Source organism: Apteryx mantelli, chromosome 3, assembly GCF_036417845.1.
Source record: "Apteryx mantelli isolate bAptMan1 chromosome 3, bAptMan1.hap1, whole genome shotgun sequence".
NCBI classification, from domain to species: domain Eukaryota; kingdom Metazoa; phylum Chordata; class Aves; order Apterygiformes; family Apterygidae; genus Apteryx; species Apteryx mantelli.
Window position 1 is genome coordinate 87,098,023 of NC_089980.1, and position 18,222 is coordinate 87,116,244.

Consider the following 18,222-nt stretch of genomic DNA (forward strand, 5'->3'; position numbering starts at 1 on the left):
TAAAAAGGAGCACGGTATACTTAGATTAGTAAAATGACTAAGTTACCTTTGCCCCTTCCATTCTAGGCACAAATCAAGCATTAAAGATTGAAATTCAAACCATAAAGGTTTCATTTATGCCCAAAGCAAACATCAGGTACTTTGCTACCATAGTGATGAACATAGTAAAAACACCTTAATCACTCCTGATTCTGCAAGAGTAAAGTAGGGCTTGGTGCAATAGTTGAAGACAGAGTCTGGCCTCTGACACAGGCACATATATTTTAAGAGTTCACACTTAAAGAAAATGTTTTATAGTTTATTGAGTATTGCAGTTGTGCAAAAACTGAAATACATAAACAATAAGTGAACCCCGAAGTCATGTTGCTTAAACTATGCATATACACTACTTTGGTCCTGGACAGAATTTTTAAGATGAGTTGATTGACCGAGGGTTTCCAACACAACAGCCATAAAGCTGTTTGGGAAATGAGTCACCTGCTTGACTAGCATATGTTTGCTAACACCAATAGAATAAATATTCAGCTTTGGAAAATCAAGTGAGTTGTATCACATCACTTCTTTTAATAACCAAGTTCCACTTTAAAGCTCAGTGTTCCTATATTCACTTTCAAATGACAAGTCATTAAAAAGAATTTTTTATAAAACTAAAGCCAGTTGCAGCTGAATCTTCCATGTCTGACATAGGTATATTACAGCATATATACTAAATTTGAAGGTATGAAGAGCTTTCAGAGCTGTTCCAGATGATCAAGCTGATTTTGTTTTCTTGGGACTAATCCCACCATCTTCTTCAACTGACTTCTCTGCTGGCCTCTTTTTTAACCCTTTCATTTTCCTCGTCTGTAGTTTACCAAGATCTTGCTTCTGCATGTGGATTCGACCATAAGCTGTACCAAAGACATCATGGGAGATATTCTTTTTCTTCTTAGCCTGTAAGATAAGCACAACATTAGCATTCCTGAGGAGAAAGTGGCAGTAGCTCTCACTAGAGACCAGATATCTGGCCTCACCACCACCACATTCACCAGTAATTAAACTTCCAAATTAAGTGTCTAAAAGCAAGGCTGCATACATTGTTTCCAGCTTAGAGATTAAGACTTCTCCCATTCTTACATGTTTTCAGAGGAGTGTTTTTATGCCAGCAGATCACCACCACAGTGATGTGGCTTTAGAAATATCAGCTGACCTGTACAGAAGCAAACTTTGGTTGGTTATCATACAATAACTAATACTTCAGCTCTTGATCTTTTTACAGATCTATCTATGATGTAATATACACCCTAAGGTACCTACCTTCAGGGCTTTGGGTTGTTTTAAAGACAGCTTATAAAGGTCATCTGAAGCTAAGTGTGTTCTCCTCATAACCAGATCTAATGAAGGTCCCATCTCTTCCAGTTCAATTCTTGGTATTTTACAGCCAGATTTCTTCAGAAGCACTCTGGAAGAGAAAAGCAACCAAAATCAACATTGCCCTCTGTGATAAATCTATATCTGCCTTTCTAAAGGGCAAGTTCAATCCTGTAATTGAGAAGACAATCAAAAACAATCGCTACTGCTGATTATTGAGAATTAAATCTGTTCCATCACAATTTGAATGCACCCAAAATCCAACCCGGATAAGGTCACTTTTTTAATAAGATCAGTACTATCAGTACTACTATCGAAACTCAGCTCCAGTACTCTAAAAGCTGTATCATTCTGCAAATTCAGAATAGCCCTCTGTGTATTATAGCTTATAGCAAAATATCCAGAGCCCTAACCCAGAGGGTAGCTTTTTTTCTTTTTTAGTGTTTTTAGAATGAGACTGTATTAGGTAAGAGTCATTTTATTGTAAGAGAAATTATAAAGTAGCATGGAACACAAGCTATGAATGCTCACAGCCTGCTAAGGAAAAGCTGTGAGCCATTAGAGTGAACACCACTGATTGGTGATCAGAGATACTGCCTTGTCCTGTCTTTTCACAGAATCACAGAATCACAGAATCACTGAGGTTGGAAGGGACCTCTGGAGATCATCTAGTCCAACCCCCCTGCTCAAGCAGGGTCACCTAGAGCACATTGCACAGGATTGCATCCAGGCGTGTTTTGAATATCTCCAGAGAAGGAGACTCCACCACCTCTCTGGGCAACCTGTTCCAGTGCTCTGTCACCCTCACAGTGAAAAAGTTTTTCCTCATGTTAAGATGGAAGTGTCTGTGTTTCAGTTTGTGCCCGTTGCCTCGCATCCTGTCGCTGGGCACCACTGAAAAGAGTCTGGTCCCATCCTCTCGACACCCTCCCTTCAGATACTTGTACACATTGATAAGATCTCCTCTCAGCCTTCTCTTCTCCAAGCTAAACAGGCCAAGCTCTCGCAGCCTTTCCTCATAAGAGAGATGCTCCAGTCCCCTAATCATCTTTGTGGCCCTTCGCTGGACTTGCTCCAGTAGTGCCACATCCCTCTTGTACTGGGGAGCCCAGAACTGGACACAGTACTCCAGATGTGGCCTCACCAGGGCTGAGTAGAGGGGGAGAATCACCTCCCTCCACCTGCTGGCAACACTCTTCCTGATGCAGCCCAGCATACCATTGGCCTTCTTGGCCACAAGGGCACATTGCTGCCTCATGCTTAACTTGGTGTCCACCAGCACTCCCAGGTCCTTCTTGGCAGAGCTGCTTTCCAGCAGGTCAACCCCCAACCTGTACTGGTGCATGGGGTTATTCCTCCCCAGGTGCAGGACCCTGCACTTGCCTTTGTTGAACTTCATGAGGTTCCTCTCTGCCCACCTCTCCAGCCTGTCCAAGTCTCTCTGAATGGCAGCACAGCCCTCTGGTGTATCAGCCACTCCTCCCAGTTTTGTATCATCAGCAAACTTGCTGAGGGTGCACTCTGTGCCTTCATCCAGGTCATTGATGAAGAAGTTGAACAAGACTGGACCCAGTACTGACCCCTGGGGGACACCGCTAGCTACAGGCCTCCAACTAGACTCTGTGCCACTGATCACAACTCTCTGAGCTCTGCCATTCAGCCAGTTCTCAATCCACCTCACTGTCCACTCATCTAACCCACACTTCCTGAGCTTGTCTATGAGGATGCTATGGGAGACAGTGTCGAAAGCCTTGCTGAAGTCTAGGTAGACAACATCCACTGCTCTCCCCTCATCTACCCAGCCAGTCATTCCATCATAGAAGGCTATCAGATTGGTTAGGCATGATCTCCCCTTGGTGAAGCCATGCTGACTACTCCTGATCACCTTCTTTTCCTCCACATGCGTGGAGATGGCTTCCAGGATGAGCTGCTCCATCACCTTTCCAGGGATGCAGGTGAGGCTGACTGGCCTGTAGTTCCCTGGGTCCTCCTTCTTGCCCTTTTTGAAGACTGGGGTGACATTGGCTTTCTTCCAGTCCTCAGGCACCTCTCCTGTTCTCCATGACCTTTCAAAGATGATGGAGAGTGGCTTAGCAATAATGTCTGCCAGCTCCCTCAGCACTCGTGGGTGCATTCCATCAGGGCCCATGGATTTGTGGGTGTCAAGTTTGCTTAAATGATCTCTAACCCACTCCTCCTCCACCAAGGGAAAGTCTTCCTCTCTCCAGACTTTCTCTCTTGCCTCCAGGGTCTGGGGTTCCTGAGGGCTGGCCTGAGCAGTAAAGACTGAAGCAAAGGCGGCATTCAGTAACTCTGCTTCAGTCTTTACTGCTCAGGCCAGCCCTCAGGAACCCCAGACCCTGGAGGCAAGTTTTTCCATTTGAATCTCTGGCTACAGCCCATTACCTGTTTTACTTTGACAAACAGCTGAGCAAGGAGTGTCCTAGAAACCAGTCTGAGCACAGACTAAGTTTACAAAGTGTAATACAGTACTCAGAATTCACCAAGTCAAATTCACAATGCCTTACTAATCTGAACATGTGAAAGAGCAGTCCTCCCAGCTAGGAAGAGAGCTCAACAAGGAAAGAGGCAGTAGACTTAGGGCTTAAAGTGTTTTCCTTCTGCTATATAAGTTATTCTGTGTTGTGCTCAAAAAACCTCTAAACACTACATGTTTTAAATGCAGCAAACTATTGCTCAAGGCAGTCCAATGACACAACCACAGGCTAAATTTCGGGAAAAAGCTGACAAGCATACAAAAAAAAGCAAACAAATAGGTAAAACACATACTCACTTATAGCTTCGCATATAAATTTTCCCATCTACAGCTGTGAAATGCAGAACATATTCTAAACCAGCCAGACGAATATTGGGCACATTAGGACCTCTGAAGAAATCTGAGAAAATATTTAAATAGAATAAATGCCAGGTTTCCTGACTGAAAATCAAATCAACAGATGACTGTAACAAATTGGCTTATTTTAATAATGGATCCACACCACTGTGGTGATGTGAACTCCTCATCTAGATAGATACGAAGTAAGGCTATAAATAGATTCAGCTTTTCTAGAGCATCCAATATGCTTAATAGGAACCTCACGCAATAGTCACTGCTTAAAACTGCAGCCCTGCCAAAACACAGGAGACAACCTCAACTTTACAGGTGTTAGTTGTCTTACTGAGTTCAAACAAATTCCTCTGGGGTGAAACCAAACAAATGTAGAAATCCTGACAGGAACAGGCCTTCCCAGCGATAATTTGGTAGCAGTATAAATGCTACCTAAGAACAAGTGCAAATATACTTTCAGAGTACTAACTTAGTTTTATTAAACTAATTGGGATAATGGCATTGCCTATTCTTCTAAATCTTCAGCTCTAACGTCAGAAAAAAATAAATGCATCTTATTTAGTGTTTAGGCCAAGTCATGCTTAGCTAAATATAGATTATTAGTAGAGAAAAACTGATAGTTCAGATAGCTATTTTAAGACAGCATTCAACAAACTCATACCTAAGATTCTTAATCAGAGCCAGATTTGGAAGAGCACAAAGAAGTTATCAAAACCAGTACACAATAAAAATTATATAAAATAAAAAAATATACCATATAACTCTGTTTTGACTACTCCTAGTCTTATCTATATTTTCTTTTACGGACTTGGGAGAAAAACAGTTTTGGTATAGCCTTTCTTTTATATCTCCCCCCATGGCCAAAGCAAGCATTTTTGTTCTTTGCATAAAGCAGCATTTCCATTACTGCAATTAGTATTTTCTCTATTTAATAAACAATACATGTCTATAAAGAAAGAAGCTTAAAATATTTGCTTAGTTTGCAGAGAGAATACTCTGGATTAACTATAAAATGAATGAATCACCTCTAGTCAGGTTCCTATATCAGGCTATGAAAAACACTGGGCAACCAGAGAGCTTGCAATACGCACAGCAATCTGTCCAACACAGGCAGAGGGTGGAGGAAGAATGCGACCTTGACTGAGGGAACAAGGTGTGCTAATAAACATGACAGGGCAACGCTGAAATATTGGAGAACTGCTAACAGCCGTAAAACACATCATTCTCTTCCATTCTGTCCCATTTGCAGATTCCTCAGCTAGTAGTCTCTTCCTCTGCTACCTTTTTTTAAAAGGGTATCAGCACTGGAATGACATCCAAAAACAATGTCTTACTGGCAGATATCAGCTGGAGTCTAGCCAAAAAATTTTCTAGGTCAATTAAATACTCTCACTCTTCCTCCCCTCCTGGGTTGAGCTTGTAGCTAAAGAAAAAGTTACAAATAAAATATTTTGTTCACTTCTTGCATAAATTTTCCCTCTGACTAGGTTCTCTGTGGGTACACAAGCTTACATTTACAGTGGTTTTACTGGCAACATCTCTCTTTGGTATTTTCCTGTGGCATCATACATCTTTTTACCCACAGGATGATCTCCTCCAGACAAACGCAGGTGGTCAGGAATTTCTGTTTCCTGGCAATGTTCAGCAGCTGCAGAAACCTCCCACTTCAGTGTACCCACAGAGCCTAATTTTTTTAATGTACTCTTAATTTACAACTCTTGCCATGGTTGGACTAGAGACCTTGTTTTCTCCTGTCTTTCCATCCTAGTTCTTCCCTCCCCTTGTGTTTAACATGTTTCCAGGACTTCTAATTTAGTTTTTCCTGCAGAGAGCCTTTCTATTTCCAGACTGAATTCCTAAATTATTTTGGAACATGAGAACACTTCTTTTTGCATTAGTTCATATGCAAAGGCTGGTGACACTGTAGCCTGCGAAGCTGCAGTTACCACTAGAGGAGCTCAAACTGTTCCAGACTTCTTTCCCAACCATTCCCCTTCAGGGCTAGAAGGAACCCACAAATCTTTGAGACGTTCAAAAAATCTGTGCGAGGAAGGTAAGACGAAGAACAACCTGATGCTCAATATAGAAATTGTACAGGCATCCTTAAAGCCAATGTTTTAAAAAGTATATAAGCAAGCCAGGCAGCAGCTGGTCATTTTTAAGACAAAAGTAGGACCCAATAACAGAACTAGCAAGCAGGCAGCTTTGCAAGAGATGAAACATTTTATAAATATAAGCACAAGAAGTTATGAGAATTTCATGAACTGCATTTAAAGGACATATAACATAAATGGATTCCTAGACTACCACCTCACTAGGTAATGAAAACCAAATGAAGAGAAAGAACAGGATGTCTTTCAGGTCTCTAAAGAAAAATGCAGCTGCCGTTTACGTCTCCTAAACAACTTGTTGCACCTCACAATATAAGTGGACTAAAGGGTTTGGTTGCCATGAAGATGCTCATTCACTCTTGTCCTCCATCCCTTGCCTTTAATTCTACAAGGAAACTGCTGTAGGATGATATTCCAAACACACATAAACCCTTTTGATAGTACAAAAGCAAATGAAAGCTTGGTTGTTCAGCAGTATAGTCAAGGTAATGCTGCTGTGGCAGCAAGAAGCTGTTAGGTACCTAATGTTCCCTCCGGAACCTCAACAGTACTGCTACAGTAACAAAGTATTTACTGCTGTTACAAAGACATTTTTCTAACTTTCTAAGCAATAGAGTGGCAGCTTAAAAGCACTATCTTTTGCAGGAACAGAAAGAATCAATTCTTCCATATCAGTTAAGAGCAATTTTGAAGCAGGTCAAATTATTACCTGAATTATTTTAACTGGTTGCTGGTATCTTCGAGCCTTTACACTCCTTAACCTTTTCTTTTGTCTATTGTTTTGCATCTAGGTATTTCATAGAAATCAACAGAACATTAAGACCTGGAGTACTTGGAGTACATTCAACAAGAAAAATTGGATGTTTGAGTACGTCTGACTGCAGACATTCATTAAAGGCAAATTAATAGGAGGAGAGAGGACAGATGAACAACAGAAACAGAACAGGAAAGACCAATTAGTCATTTGGCAACTATCTAATGATGCCCTATCCTCCATTTAAGGTATCAAGCTGTTTCTGGGGTAACCTCAACTGTATGAGCACACCTGGATGCCAATCACCAAAAGTGTGTGGACATCTTAACAGATACACTTTAGAAAATAATGCACGTGCTTTCTGCAATGTAAATATTCATTTACATTGACACAAACATGCAGTATTAAAACTCATGTATCTTCACATTCAATATTCGCCACCTCCAAAGATCTATAAGCAGAGTTATTAGCCTTTTATCTATACTAAGAACTAATCAGATGTATTAAAAGGATGCAAATTTTCTCCCCTCCTTCTTCCTTTTCAGTTTCATTCCAGATGAATCAACATGCTCTAGAGAATTTTAACAGTGAGGAAAATCTCATTTCTACGGCGTGTTTCTCAAGCAATCTCTATCTGTTTGCCTAGAAAGGAGAGCCCCACCAATATTTATTTTATATGAAAGGGAGATCTAACAAAGCTGTAAGATTCTGAACTGGTGCAACCCCAGAGGGGAGCTGAAGAAAAAAGCCTGTTCTTATTGTGCAGCTTCACTATTTTATTAGAGCTTAAAAAAAAAAAAAAAAGGAATCTAGTTTCAGGAAACCTATTAAAAAGCAAAAAAACACGACCCAACTTCTAAATCTAGTTTTACTGAGCAAGGCACATTTTTGCAAGTATCAGGAGATACTGTATCATACAACCTCTAAGTTCCCCCAAATTATCCTAAAAAAAATGTATAATCTTTTTTTAGTTCCCCAGAATTCAATGATAAACCCCACAACATGCTTTATCTTCCTTGAGACAGGAAAAAGCTTTATGCCATTTTGTTTACACAGCTCTGAGCCTGCCTTGAAGTTTTGACACAGCTATAATCTAGCTAATTTTTATTGCACATGCTCATTCCAAATACTCAAACCAAAGGTGCATTTGTTAGAAACGGTCAAACTTCTAACAGAAAACGCTTTCATTATGAAAACACAGGCTCAATTATACTGATTTGACTTTTTTCTGAAAGCAAAAACATCCACTTTCTTAACTTAATCCACTTAATTCAAAGTTAGATACTTCAAAACTATTATTTGGTTAGAAAATTGATGATCCACTGCAAGTACAAAGTAAAGATTTTTGACAATGTCCGAATTTTCCCCACAACCAAAATTATGAATTTCGGTGAGCACAAAGTTTCAACTTCAGACTCTTTTAGGCCATTTTTCCCCTCTATCCTTTTAAGTATCAGTCATGATGATTAGTTCACTTTGACTTCATGTGACATGAAATTTACAAATGCCACTTCTTCCATGTTTTCTTTCAGTACTGAACATGAGCAACCATTTATTGACAAACCAACATTTCCTAACAGATCCTATGGCTACAGCTTTATGCAATCCCACTGCTCAATCAATCAAAATACTGACCAATAAGAAGGCTTTTCAGTCTTCTGTATTCTTCATTTAAATCAAATGTGTCACCAGCAAATATCAACATAGGTTTTGTTCCTTCAGGACATTTACTGTTCTATGGGATAAGAATTTTAAAACAAAACAAAAATTCAGACCACATTAGGGAGCATATTATTGACTTAATGGCTATCTATTCAACATTCAATGCAGAATTGTTGTGATTTATGATCAATATGGACAGACATATATAGACTCTTCTTAATTTTTTTTAATCTAAATTTTTTAATTTGGAAGGATTTTGTTTGTTAGACTCTCTACTGTAAAATATTGGAGATAACACCTTGCAGTGAAAATAAAAGTGAATTTGACTGCAACTACTAACAAGAAAACTACAGTCGGAGGTAAACAAGTTTGCTGTACTTCTGACCAAAGAGTACATGGGGAGGACTAAGATGACAGTTTAGTCAATCACCTAATCATAATTTTGGTACCAACAAATACAATTACTTGACTACAGTTTCCATGCTACAAACAGAATTATGAAGATACATACTACAATCTGACTTCAAGGGGAAGGTTCACCTTTAAAAAAGGTAATTTCTTCACTATCCTCCTAGACTGTGCCTTCAATTTACAGGCTGTGCTGAAAATGAGGACCATACTTATTTTTGCAGTGTATGAACTGCTTGGTACAAAAATATGCACACATGAAATAGGGTTATTTCGGCTAAACTAAAACATAACATGGCCATAATAAAATAAATTTTCTCTGGGTTTAAATAATCAAGATGTTAGCCCTCAGTCTGAATCAAATATAGTTCCCTGGAAACTGGCATTTGTGTAGTACTGAAGGCTACAGAAAGTTTCAGAATCGTCTCACAACTTTATAAATCACTGTCAGAGTGACTCTTGCTGGTTACAGTTTGGAAACACTTTACCCTGGCACAAGCACTGCTTGCTGAAAGAAACAATCCTGTTGTCATGTTAATCCATCTTGGAACCAGCAAAAATGGTTACGTGGTGAAGGAGAGAACTGATCAGGCTGGAAAACAACCTCTCCCCTCACCACTGGGTTGTTTTCTACCAAATCAATTCTCCACAACATTTTGCTGTATAACTGCACAAACCTTTTGGTCAGGACATGGCTACAACAGAGGTGCCTCTTTTGGTGACTGCATCACCTTCTGTTTTTTAATAGAACTTCAATTTTAAAAGCAAAGTCAGTTTATATAGGAACTTTAGGAACCTCCCAAGGGCAGAATCTGACTGAGGAGCTTCATAAATATAATTCAGTAAAAAAATATATTAGGAATAAACCGAATCTAGAAAAAGAATTTGTAAAGAATTAGTAAGCATACAACAATGCTCAAAACCAAAAAACAAACAAACAAAAAGCACAAAAATAACATTAACGTACACAAATTTAATAATCCTCAAACACTACATGAAACATTTTTAAAAGACCCTGTTATTGCTTTAAAGCACAAAAAATGCCAATGCACCAAAAAAACTACCAGTAGATGTCACCGAAATGCTTGTGTTGCTTCCCTTACCTTGACATCTTTCAGAGATACAAACTTCTCAATGCCTAGCTCAATCATATCTAAGACATGATAATCAAACATGCGACCTGTGAAGAAAAAAAAAGAAAATTCAGCCATTTAAATCTTTACTGAAAGCTAGACCTTTCATCCAATTACAAACTCAAGTGAGGCATGTTACCTATTATCAAATTATTAGGTCGCTTCTTGTTATGAGATCCGAACAGGAACAATGAACAATCCGATTTCTTGGAAAAAAATTCCTATCAATGGGGAAAGGAAAAAACTCATGAGTTCCAGTTTGCAAGCATTTAAAATATTTGGTGAAGGTGTATGTCACAAGCATATGAGTTTAGGAGCTCTTGATGGGAAGGGCAACTGCACTTACCAGAAAAGTTTTGAGCATCTCCAGGTCCCCATATACTAAAATTGACTACTGGATCCAAGTTTCAAATAATAATTCATTTCCTTTTTTATTTCCTAATGCTCTTACAGACCAAGCCAGGCAATTTTTTCCTGCCATTTTGTCTGTAACACCCTTTTTCATAATTCCTCATTATTTGTTTTTACATAAGGAGAAGTGGTTGAAGGTGGCTTACCTGAAGAGTACTGTAGTAAGTATTTAAGTTTGTAATGTCTCATTTGAGTTACTTAGCTAAGCTTCATGCAGTATTATAGCCTTGCCTAACAGCTTCTTAGCAATCAGTTAATTCCTTCAAAGGGAAGCCTAGGTACCTCTGCAAATTTCTAACATTCTCTCACTAGGGCATGAGAGTTCTGTTAGGGAGAACTTTCATGTCAATTTATTACTTGATTAAGATGGTGCTGAAAATCAACCTGTTAGAACCTGTTAGAGCGGTGCATCAAGAGCCAGTGTTACAGCAATTCTTTCTGAGAACGTTCAACTCCAAAGCCTTCGTAGGCACTGCTGCTTCTCAAGACAGTCCCCCTGTACATTAACAGTGGTTCCTAGGTACATCTGCACACACATGATTTATCCAGTACTTCCCAGAAGCACCAGAGTTTCTGTACCTGCATTTAGCAGCTGCAAAGCAGAGAAAAAGTCACAGGATCTCCTCCCACCCCAGGCCCCTGGGAACACCAGCAGCTGAGAGGCCATTGTTCAGGAGAACAATTTGTCTAGCCTGCAGCTCTTCCCTTTTGGGACTTCAGGAAACATTACCACTGGGAGCAATCCCAGGCTGGATGAATTGCACGTACAAAACAGTTCATCAGCAAGCTTTGCCACTGGGTCACTGAAAAATACTGACTCTAGACAGATCAAGAACACACCCAGAGGCCCCATGGAAGCACTCGCTCATACAGCTCTGTTAATCACTGCACTTTGATATCTGTAAATTCTGTAACAGCTGTATGATTTTTAATTGAAAGGTTGCAACAAACTCAAATGCCTCAAATGTATCCCACATATACTGCAACACCATATACACTGCAATACTGCCTCTATTCAACATGCCTGTAACCAAGAAAAAAGAAAAGCAGACTGATTTGACTTTCCATGCATTTCTAGTCTCCAATTATTTTTTGACACAGTTCTGAATGATCCACTCCATTTTATTGCCTTGGATTGTTTTCTGGTTATGAGAATTAAAGTTCTCTGCAGGACTCCTTTCAAAACATCAGAACAATTTTAGGTGCCATGTTTTTCCAGAAATTATCAAAAGTTCACATCAGCGGTCATCTGACGATCAACTGGTTCCTATACGACTATGAGAATAAGTCATTCAACCATGTGATTGTAAGGGGTTTAGTTTCACCAGAAAACACTGCAAATCTTGCCTTGCCGCCCACACTAATTTTCCATTCCAACACAATGTTCTATAGGATGGTTACCTTACTGTGCTTCACGGCGAGAACAGGACAGAAACATGTGCTGCAACACCTCAGCATCAATATCTGATGCAGATTAAGTATCCTTATATATCAGTGCACCTATGCTTCACCTACGATTCTTTTCTGTTCCTAGCACATTAAAAATGCTTTAACTCCACTGACCAATACAACTCCAGTAATTCTTTGGCACTTGCTGTCAGCTGCCTTCACTTTTTAAGAAAATTTGTCTCATTAAGGATCATTAGCTATCTCTCCCCTCCTCCTCCTTATTATTTACAGAGAAATTTTTAGACATGTTTTCCCTCTATTTTCTCAAGAGTTTTAAGACAGAAAAGTGCATTTTTGCCTAGTGCGTATGTGATTTTTTTTGCATACACAGATTTATAACAACCTACTACAATACTCCAAAATTTCCAACTTCAGTGTGCATTTTCAGTAAGTTATTTCAACTAGTGCCTCACACTTTGGAAAGCTGATTCTTATTTTCCATGTGCAAATCAGCAGTGGCACACAGCAAACATTACCAAATCATGATTAGCGGAAACCAAACAGCTTATTCTGGGATAACTCAGTTTTCTTTGTTGCAAAATCACAACTGTACATTACCATCTCTTTTCTCCTGTTTTGCTGAAGGAAATACATATACTACATTTATGACTTAAAGAACATATTCCACTAGCTAAAGTAATGCTTTGATTAAATTGAGATGTTGTACTCTTGGGATTAGCCCCTCTATTTTTTGCCTTCCTGCTCATAAATAAACTTGACCTTAAAGTACAGGATCAAGACCAAATCCAGACAGAGGCATATCACTAAATGGATGTTCAAAAGAAAAACCCTCCAGGCCTCTGAAGAGCCACTTTTCCGACCTCACTGCAGGCCAAATATACGTATTTAACTGAAATTGTTCATTTTTCTGACAGTTCTTGTCTGAATGTTGGAATAGAACTCACAGCTACGATCTCATACTTGCACTGCTGATGCCTGTGTTTGTATGTGGCACTCTGCTGTGCTTTTCTTCCTCTATTCAAATATGATCAAGAGTCACAGAAAGCAATGACCCCTTCATTTAACTACTTTAACCTATGAACTCAGCAAACTGAAAAGGAGCTGTTCATAAGCTATGGCACTTTAAAGAACTGTTAGAAAATCAAAATAAAATCCTTTACTCTTCCTTTCATATCAAGCACTGTTACTTGTAACAGTGTTACACAATCCTAAATCTGTCAGTTTACAGAAACATGCATTTAAGGTAAGGAGAAAGTCATAACAACATGAGGATTCTGTCTTGCAGTCACTGGAAAAAAAATGCCAACTGACACCTACCTTCAGCTTATCCAGATTTCCTATAAACTTTATTTCTCAGCTAATTCCTCACAGAATAATGAAAAATTATCCTCCAATCAAGTTCTTCATGACTTTATAGCTGCAAAATCTCATAGGAGACCATTTGGCTTATACTTACCAATGATGTTTGATCCTCAAAAGGTCTGGTAATATTTTTCCTGAGAGGCAAAAAAAGAAGGAACAAAAACCCAGATAAGAATGCATTTTCTTCTCTTGTGACTTCCAGTTCTCTAATAACAAGATTCTGCATTCTGCTGGAAATTCCAGCATTAGAAGTTCAATTTCAGTTCAAACTGTAATCCATATTAATTCTGCCAGGTTTTCCTTAGTGCTGCCTTTGCCATTTTTAAGTGCTTTCCTTCAAGTTTCCTGTTTCCTGTGGCCTGACTTTCAAAACAACTGTTAGTGACACATTAGGAACGTGCCTTTGCTTGTTCATCCAAAACACATTTAATTTAGATATTACAACTAGTGTTTGTGCATACTGGGCTCCCACTCCAAGCAAGACCTAGTTATCATTATAATCTGTAACTTGAATTTATAAGAATTGGGAAGAATAACTCCATCCTACTTAGTTGACACAGAATTTCACTAGCTGTTTGCACAGATCAGAATCAGGGAAGATGACTGTTCGAGTTTGCTGAATTCTGCTCTATAGCACTTGACAAAGAACTGGGCTCAATGTCAACACTGATCACTTGCAGCTTGTTGCAAATTACTGAAATTTAGGATGAATCTCAGTCACCTTCTGCAGCCCTTTCCATTTTTCAATGGTGCTAGCTTGCATCACTAATCCTGCTTTGAAACTACTGAATGCCATTTGTCAGAAGACTCAAAAATGTCAAAATGGGACCACTTACTTTTTATACAGTACAGCAAAAGGTTTCTTCACAGCATACTGCAAAATACACAACCAAAGTTAAACATGTATTATCTCTCATACATCTAAATGTACAGTACTGCTTTTTCTAAAACTCTATAATTTACAAGATCACTTTAAATAAAATAATTGTTTGCGCAATCTAGACTAGAAAAGTCAGCTCAAAAGACCTGCTCACAATAAAACGCTCCAAGACTATAACACTAATTTGGTTCTCAGTTAATTGCAAAAGGACTTATTTCTAGAAACTAAGAACTGATTAAGTAACTAAAAACCAACTAAAATCAAAGCCATGTAAAAGAATCCTCCTACTTCTAGGGACATGAGGAAAAATAGGGAGTAAACAACCACCTGATTTTCAATCAGCATAGGATGGGAAGAAAACAACAAAGCAAGGAGAGAAAATAGGGTAGGAACAGCTGCAGTATTTTCAGTTATGGTGTTAGGAGACAGGATGTAGACATTGGATTGGCAAGCCTAAGTTTTGGGAGAGGCTGCATACATATATCCAACAAACTTACAATGTCTTTAAGCACTTCAGTCACTGTTAAGTTTGCATTTCCTCCTTTTATAAGCATAGCATTTTTCGTATTTTCTGTGAGTTTGGGTTCTCTCTTTTCAAGAAACCTTTTTGCTCTCTTAGTTTTAGGCTTTCTGTAATGATAAATGAACAGTCAAAAACTAGTATTAGTAACAGCATCTGACACTGCACAAAACAATAAAACAAAGGTCTGAACAAACCGTGTTTAAGTAACATGACTCTGATTCAAACTAATCCCAATCTGCAGAATTACAACTAGTGTTAAAAGTCCTTTCTGAGATTAGCGTGTTTTACTAACACACCTCTTCCACTCCTTCCCTCCAAACTAGCAAAGGTGGTTTTACAGTCCTGGCCTTTTTGGTTTCTGCCAATTTAGATTTTAAGGTGTAGCATATTTCCACAGACTACTGAAAGGCTGAAAGCTTTCTTTCGCACCAGCCCCTTCCCCAAGTCAGAGGCTGACACACGAGAACAAAATGAAGCTCCTTGAAGACCATCAGTGGCATCCAAAAGAAAAGCGGCAAAAGTGTTTAGGCCTGGCATATCTGTTGACACAAACCAGACACAAGCACCATGTATTATTCTAGGTGATGTACACCAGGCAGTATAAAGCCTGCTATAACCACTTTTCCTGTAATCTCAGGCTATAATAAAGAAAAGAAAGAAAGAAAGAAAAAGATTTAAGCGTAGCAGCATTTAGCATGGGCATACAAATATAATACAAATTAGTAACCACATGGCTTTAGAATCACATGTTTCTTCACTGGATAAACGCAAAGCTTTTCACATCTTCTGCATGAAGCACATAGTTATGTTTTTCTTTCTTTTTCTTTTTTAAACACAGGTACTTCAAACTACAAGTGAAAAAGAGCAAGTTCTTCCAGGTGAACAGAAATATGTATAACTCACTACCAAGGAAAGCAATCACCACAGTCCCTTTAAGTGACCAAGTAGGTAAGTGAGTAAGCCTTGCCACTAAAACAGATGAGGGGCGTTTGGTTCTCCTCCTTCCTGCACGTCTTCCCCATGCCTTTTCTCTCTGACAACCCCCCTTGCTTCGTCGTCCCCCCCCCCCCCCGGCCCTCTCCAGAACCGCGCTCTGCGCCCTGGTCTTAAAGCGACCCGCGGTTTAACGCCGCCCGCGCCGCGACGCAGCACTCCTCCCGGCTCGCCCAGGCCCTGGCCCTGGCCCCGGCCAGGAGCCCCGCGGCCGCGAGCCCCGCGCGAGGCCGCAGCCGTCCCAACGGCCGCGGCGCTCCTAACCCCGCGCGCCCCCGCCGCCGCGAGCCGCCCCACTCACACCACGCGGTCCAGCGCGTCCATGGCGGCCGCCGCCGCCGCCGGGCCCCCCGCCCCCGGCCCACGTGCGCGCCCCCGGCCCACGTGCGCGCCCCGCCGCCGGGCTGGAAGCGCCTCCCCTGACGTCACGCCCGCCAGGCGGCGCCGGCGGTGGCGAGCATGCGCGGGCGGGCCGGGGCGGGGCCCGGTGGTGCCGCCGCGGCGCCCCGAGCTGTGGGGCGTTTAAAGCACGCAATTTCAAGCCCAAGTTCTCCCCAAATTCACTCATTTGGAAAGCCCAGTGGACCTGTTACGATCAGGGAACACGGACCAAACGCAAGGGATTTATTTCTGCCTGAAATGCCTAACGTTTGTCAGCATCACTTTTAAACTGATACCTAGTCCCGCTCTAAAAGGCTTCAGGCTAGTTCAAAGGCTGCAGGCCTTCAGTAAGTTGTTCAAATGGTTATACTGCATTTGCACTGCAAATAGTAGTTTGAAAAACTGAAGGTACAGGAAACCCAAAATACATAAAATCCAAAGAGTTATAGCAGAAAAATCCCTATTCACCTGTATCTAACTCATGATGCAAGCATCTCTTAACCTTCCTGTAAGCTAAACGGATTCTCAGTGTTTAAGTCCAGTTTTCTCTGAATCTTTCCCCAAGGCTTTTTTTTTTTTGGATCTTATATTTAAGTACTAACACTGGAAATGGACACTGTTTTATTAGTAGTCTTAATGCCATATACACTGATAATTGTCACAACGTATGTAGCACTTAATACCACCGACAGCAAGTAGTCTTTGTGATGGCCTACATGCACATCTACAGACATGGACACGAACAATATAAAACAATCAGACAAGGGCGATTATTGCAGCAGTTCTGTATCCAGCTACCATTCTTATGCTGTACCCTTTTTATTCTAAACCTAAAAAAACCCTTTAACTATACTTGAAAAAAACCAACTTGAGCTTTTTTTTTTTTTTGGTGAAATCAGTAAAGCTGTAGAATTTGCTGTCAGCAGTGATGGATTCATAGCACCTGCTTTCTGGAAGGAAGGCTGAAAACTTGGGTAAAAAGCAAGTATGACTGCAACAGGGTTAATATTAACAAAAACAAAAGTTTTTGAATGTTATTTAGAATGCTTAATCTTCAAACATTATTATGAAGATGCTCATAGTTTATAATGTACAAAAAATGTTTAAAGAGATCAAATGCTGATTTCTCAGATAAACTAGAACAAAGAAACAGCTATATACAACTGAAAGAAAAGGCTGCAAAAAGGTCAGAAACCAGTTCTGGTAGAATACTCCCTGTATGTAGTAAAAAAATATATATACACACAGGGTGATAGATTTTGTAATCAGTAACAAAACATAAGAGGGAGTTGCTACGCTGCCATGTTGACAGTAAATCTGCGGAAGCACCTCTGCTCTCAGCAGCAGAAGATACAACTGCAAACACTTCCATGGAAGATCCATACCCAGGCTGGAGGGCATCCAGAACACCCTCCCTCTTCTTCCTCACCTTACTCCCTCCCTGCCCCCAGTGATCAGTTGTTTCTACATAGAAAAATGGAATAGGGGGATTGATGTTTTGAAACTGATGTACCATTTTAATGACTTATCTTTTCTGATCCTGTCCAATGTACAATGCTGGTGATGCCTCCTGTGACCTTTACTAATTAAAGTATTAAATAATTATACTGGAATTAAGTATGCATTTCCATCATCATAGTCAGTGTTGCAATTAAAGGGGGAAGGGAAGAAGGGTCAGGAAGAAATCATTTTATGTTAAAAAAAAAAAAGTTGTTTTTTTAAAAAAATTCTCATGACTACCATGTATTAAACTTCTATATGAAAATTAATATAATGGCAATATAAACAATGTACTATGTAATATCAATGCACAGACTAGGTGGGGACCATGACATAGTCATGAGAATCAGTGTGGAAACCACTGATCCATAGTTACAGGACCTTAGGCATAAAAACAAAACAAAACTAACCAAACAAACAAAAAGCTAGAGGAGATCAGAGCCAGGAAATTATTGAGGAAAAAAGCGAGACTTTCACACATTATAGTAAATAGAAA

The 18,222-nt window shown here is 39.9% G+C and overlaps 1 protein-coding gene across 1 annotated transcript; it reads right to left on the minus strand.

The window, feature by feature from the left end:
* Positions 1-277: 277 nt before the first annotated feature.
* Positions 278-16,216, minus strand: RPF2 (ribosome production factor 2 homolog). The gene is made up of 10 exons (XM_067293850.1): positions 16,147-16,216; positions 14,827-14,959; positions 14,286-14,323; positions 13,544-13,583; positions 10,406-10,487; positions 10,237-10,313; positions 8,699-8,798; positions 4,145-4,247; positions 1,297-1,441; positions 278-933 (listed from the first exon to the last, which is right to left on the minus strand). Exons 1-10 carry the CDS (start codon positions 16,167-16,169, stop codon positions 751-753), a joined length of 924 nt encoding a protein of 307 aa, XP_067149951.1. The 5' UTR covers positions 16,170-16,216; the 3' UTR covers positions 278-750.
* Positions 16,217-18,222: the final 2,006 nt, after the last annotated feature.

Bases quoted from the DNA above. Each gene is read 5' to 3' on its own strand.
- RPF2 (XM_067293850.1), bottom strand. From the start codon at position 16,169: ATGGACGCGCTGGACCGCGTGGT. The intron at 13,584-14,285 runs GTAAGTGGTCCC...TTTGCCTCTCAG, and splicing joins TTTGCTGTACTGTATAAAAA to GAAAAATATTACCAGACCTT. The intron at 934-1,296 runs GTAGGTACCTTA...CTTATCTTACAG, and splicing joins AACAACCCAAAGCCCTGAAG to GCTAAGAAGAAAAAGAATAT.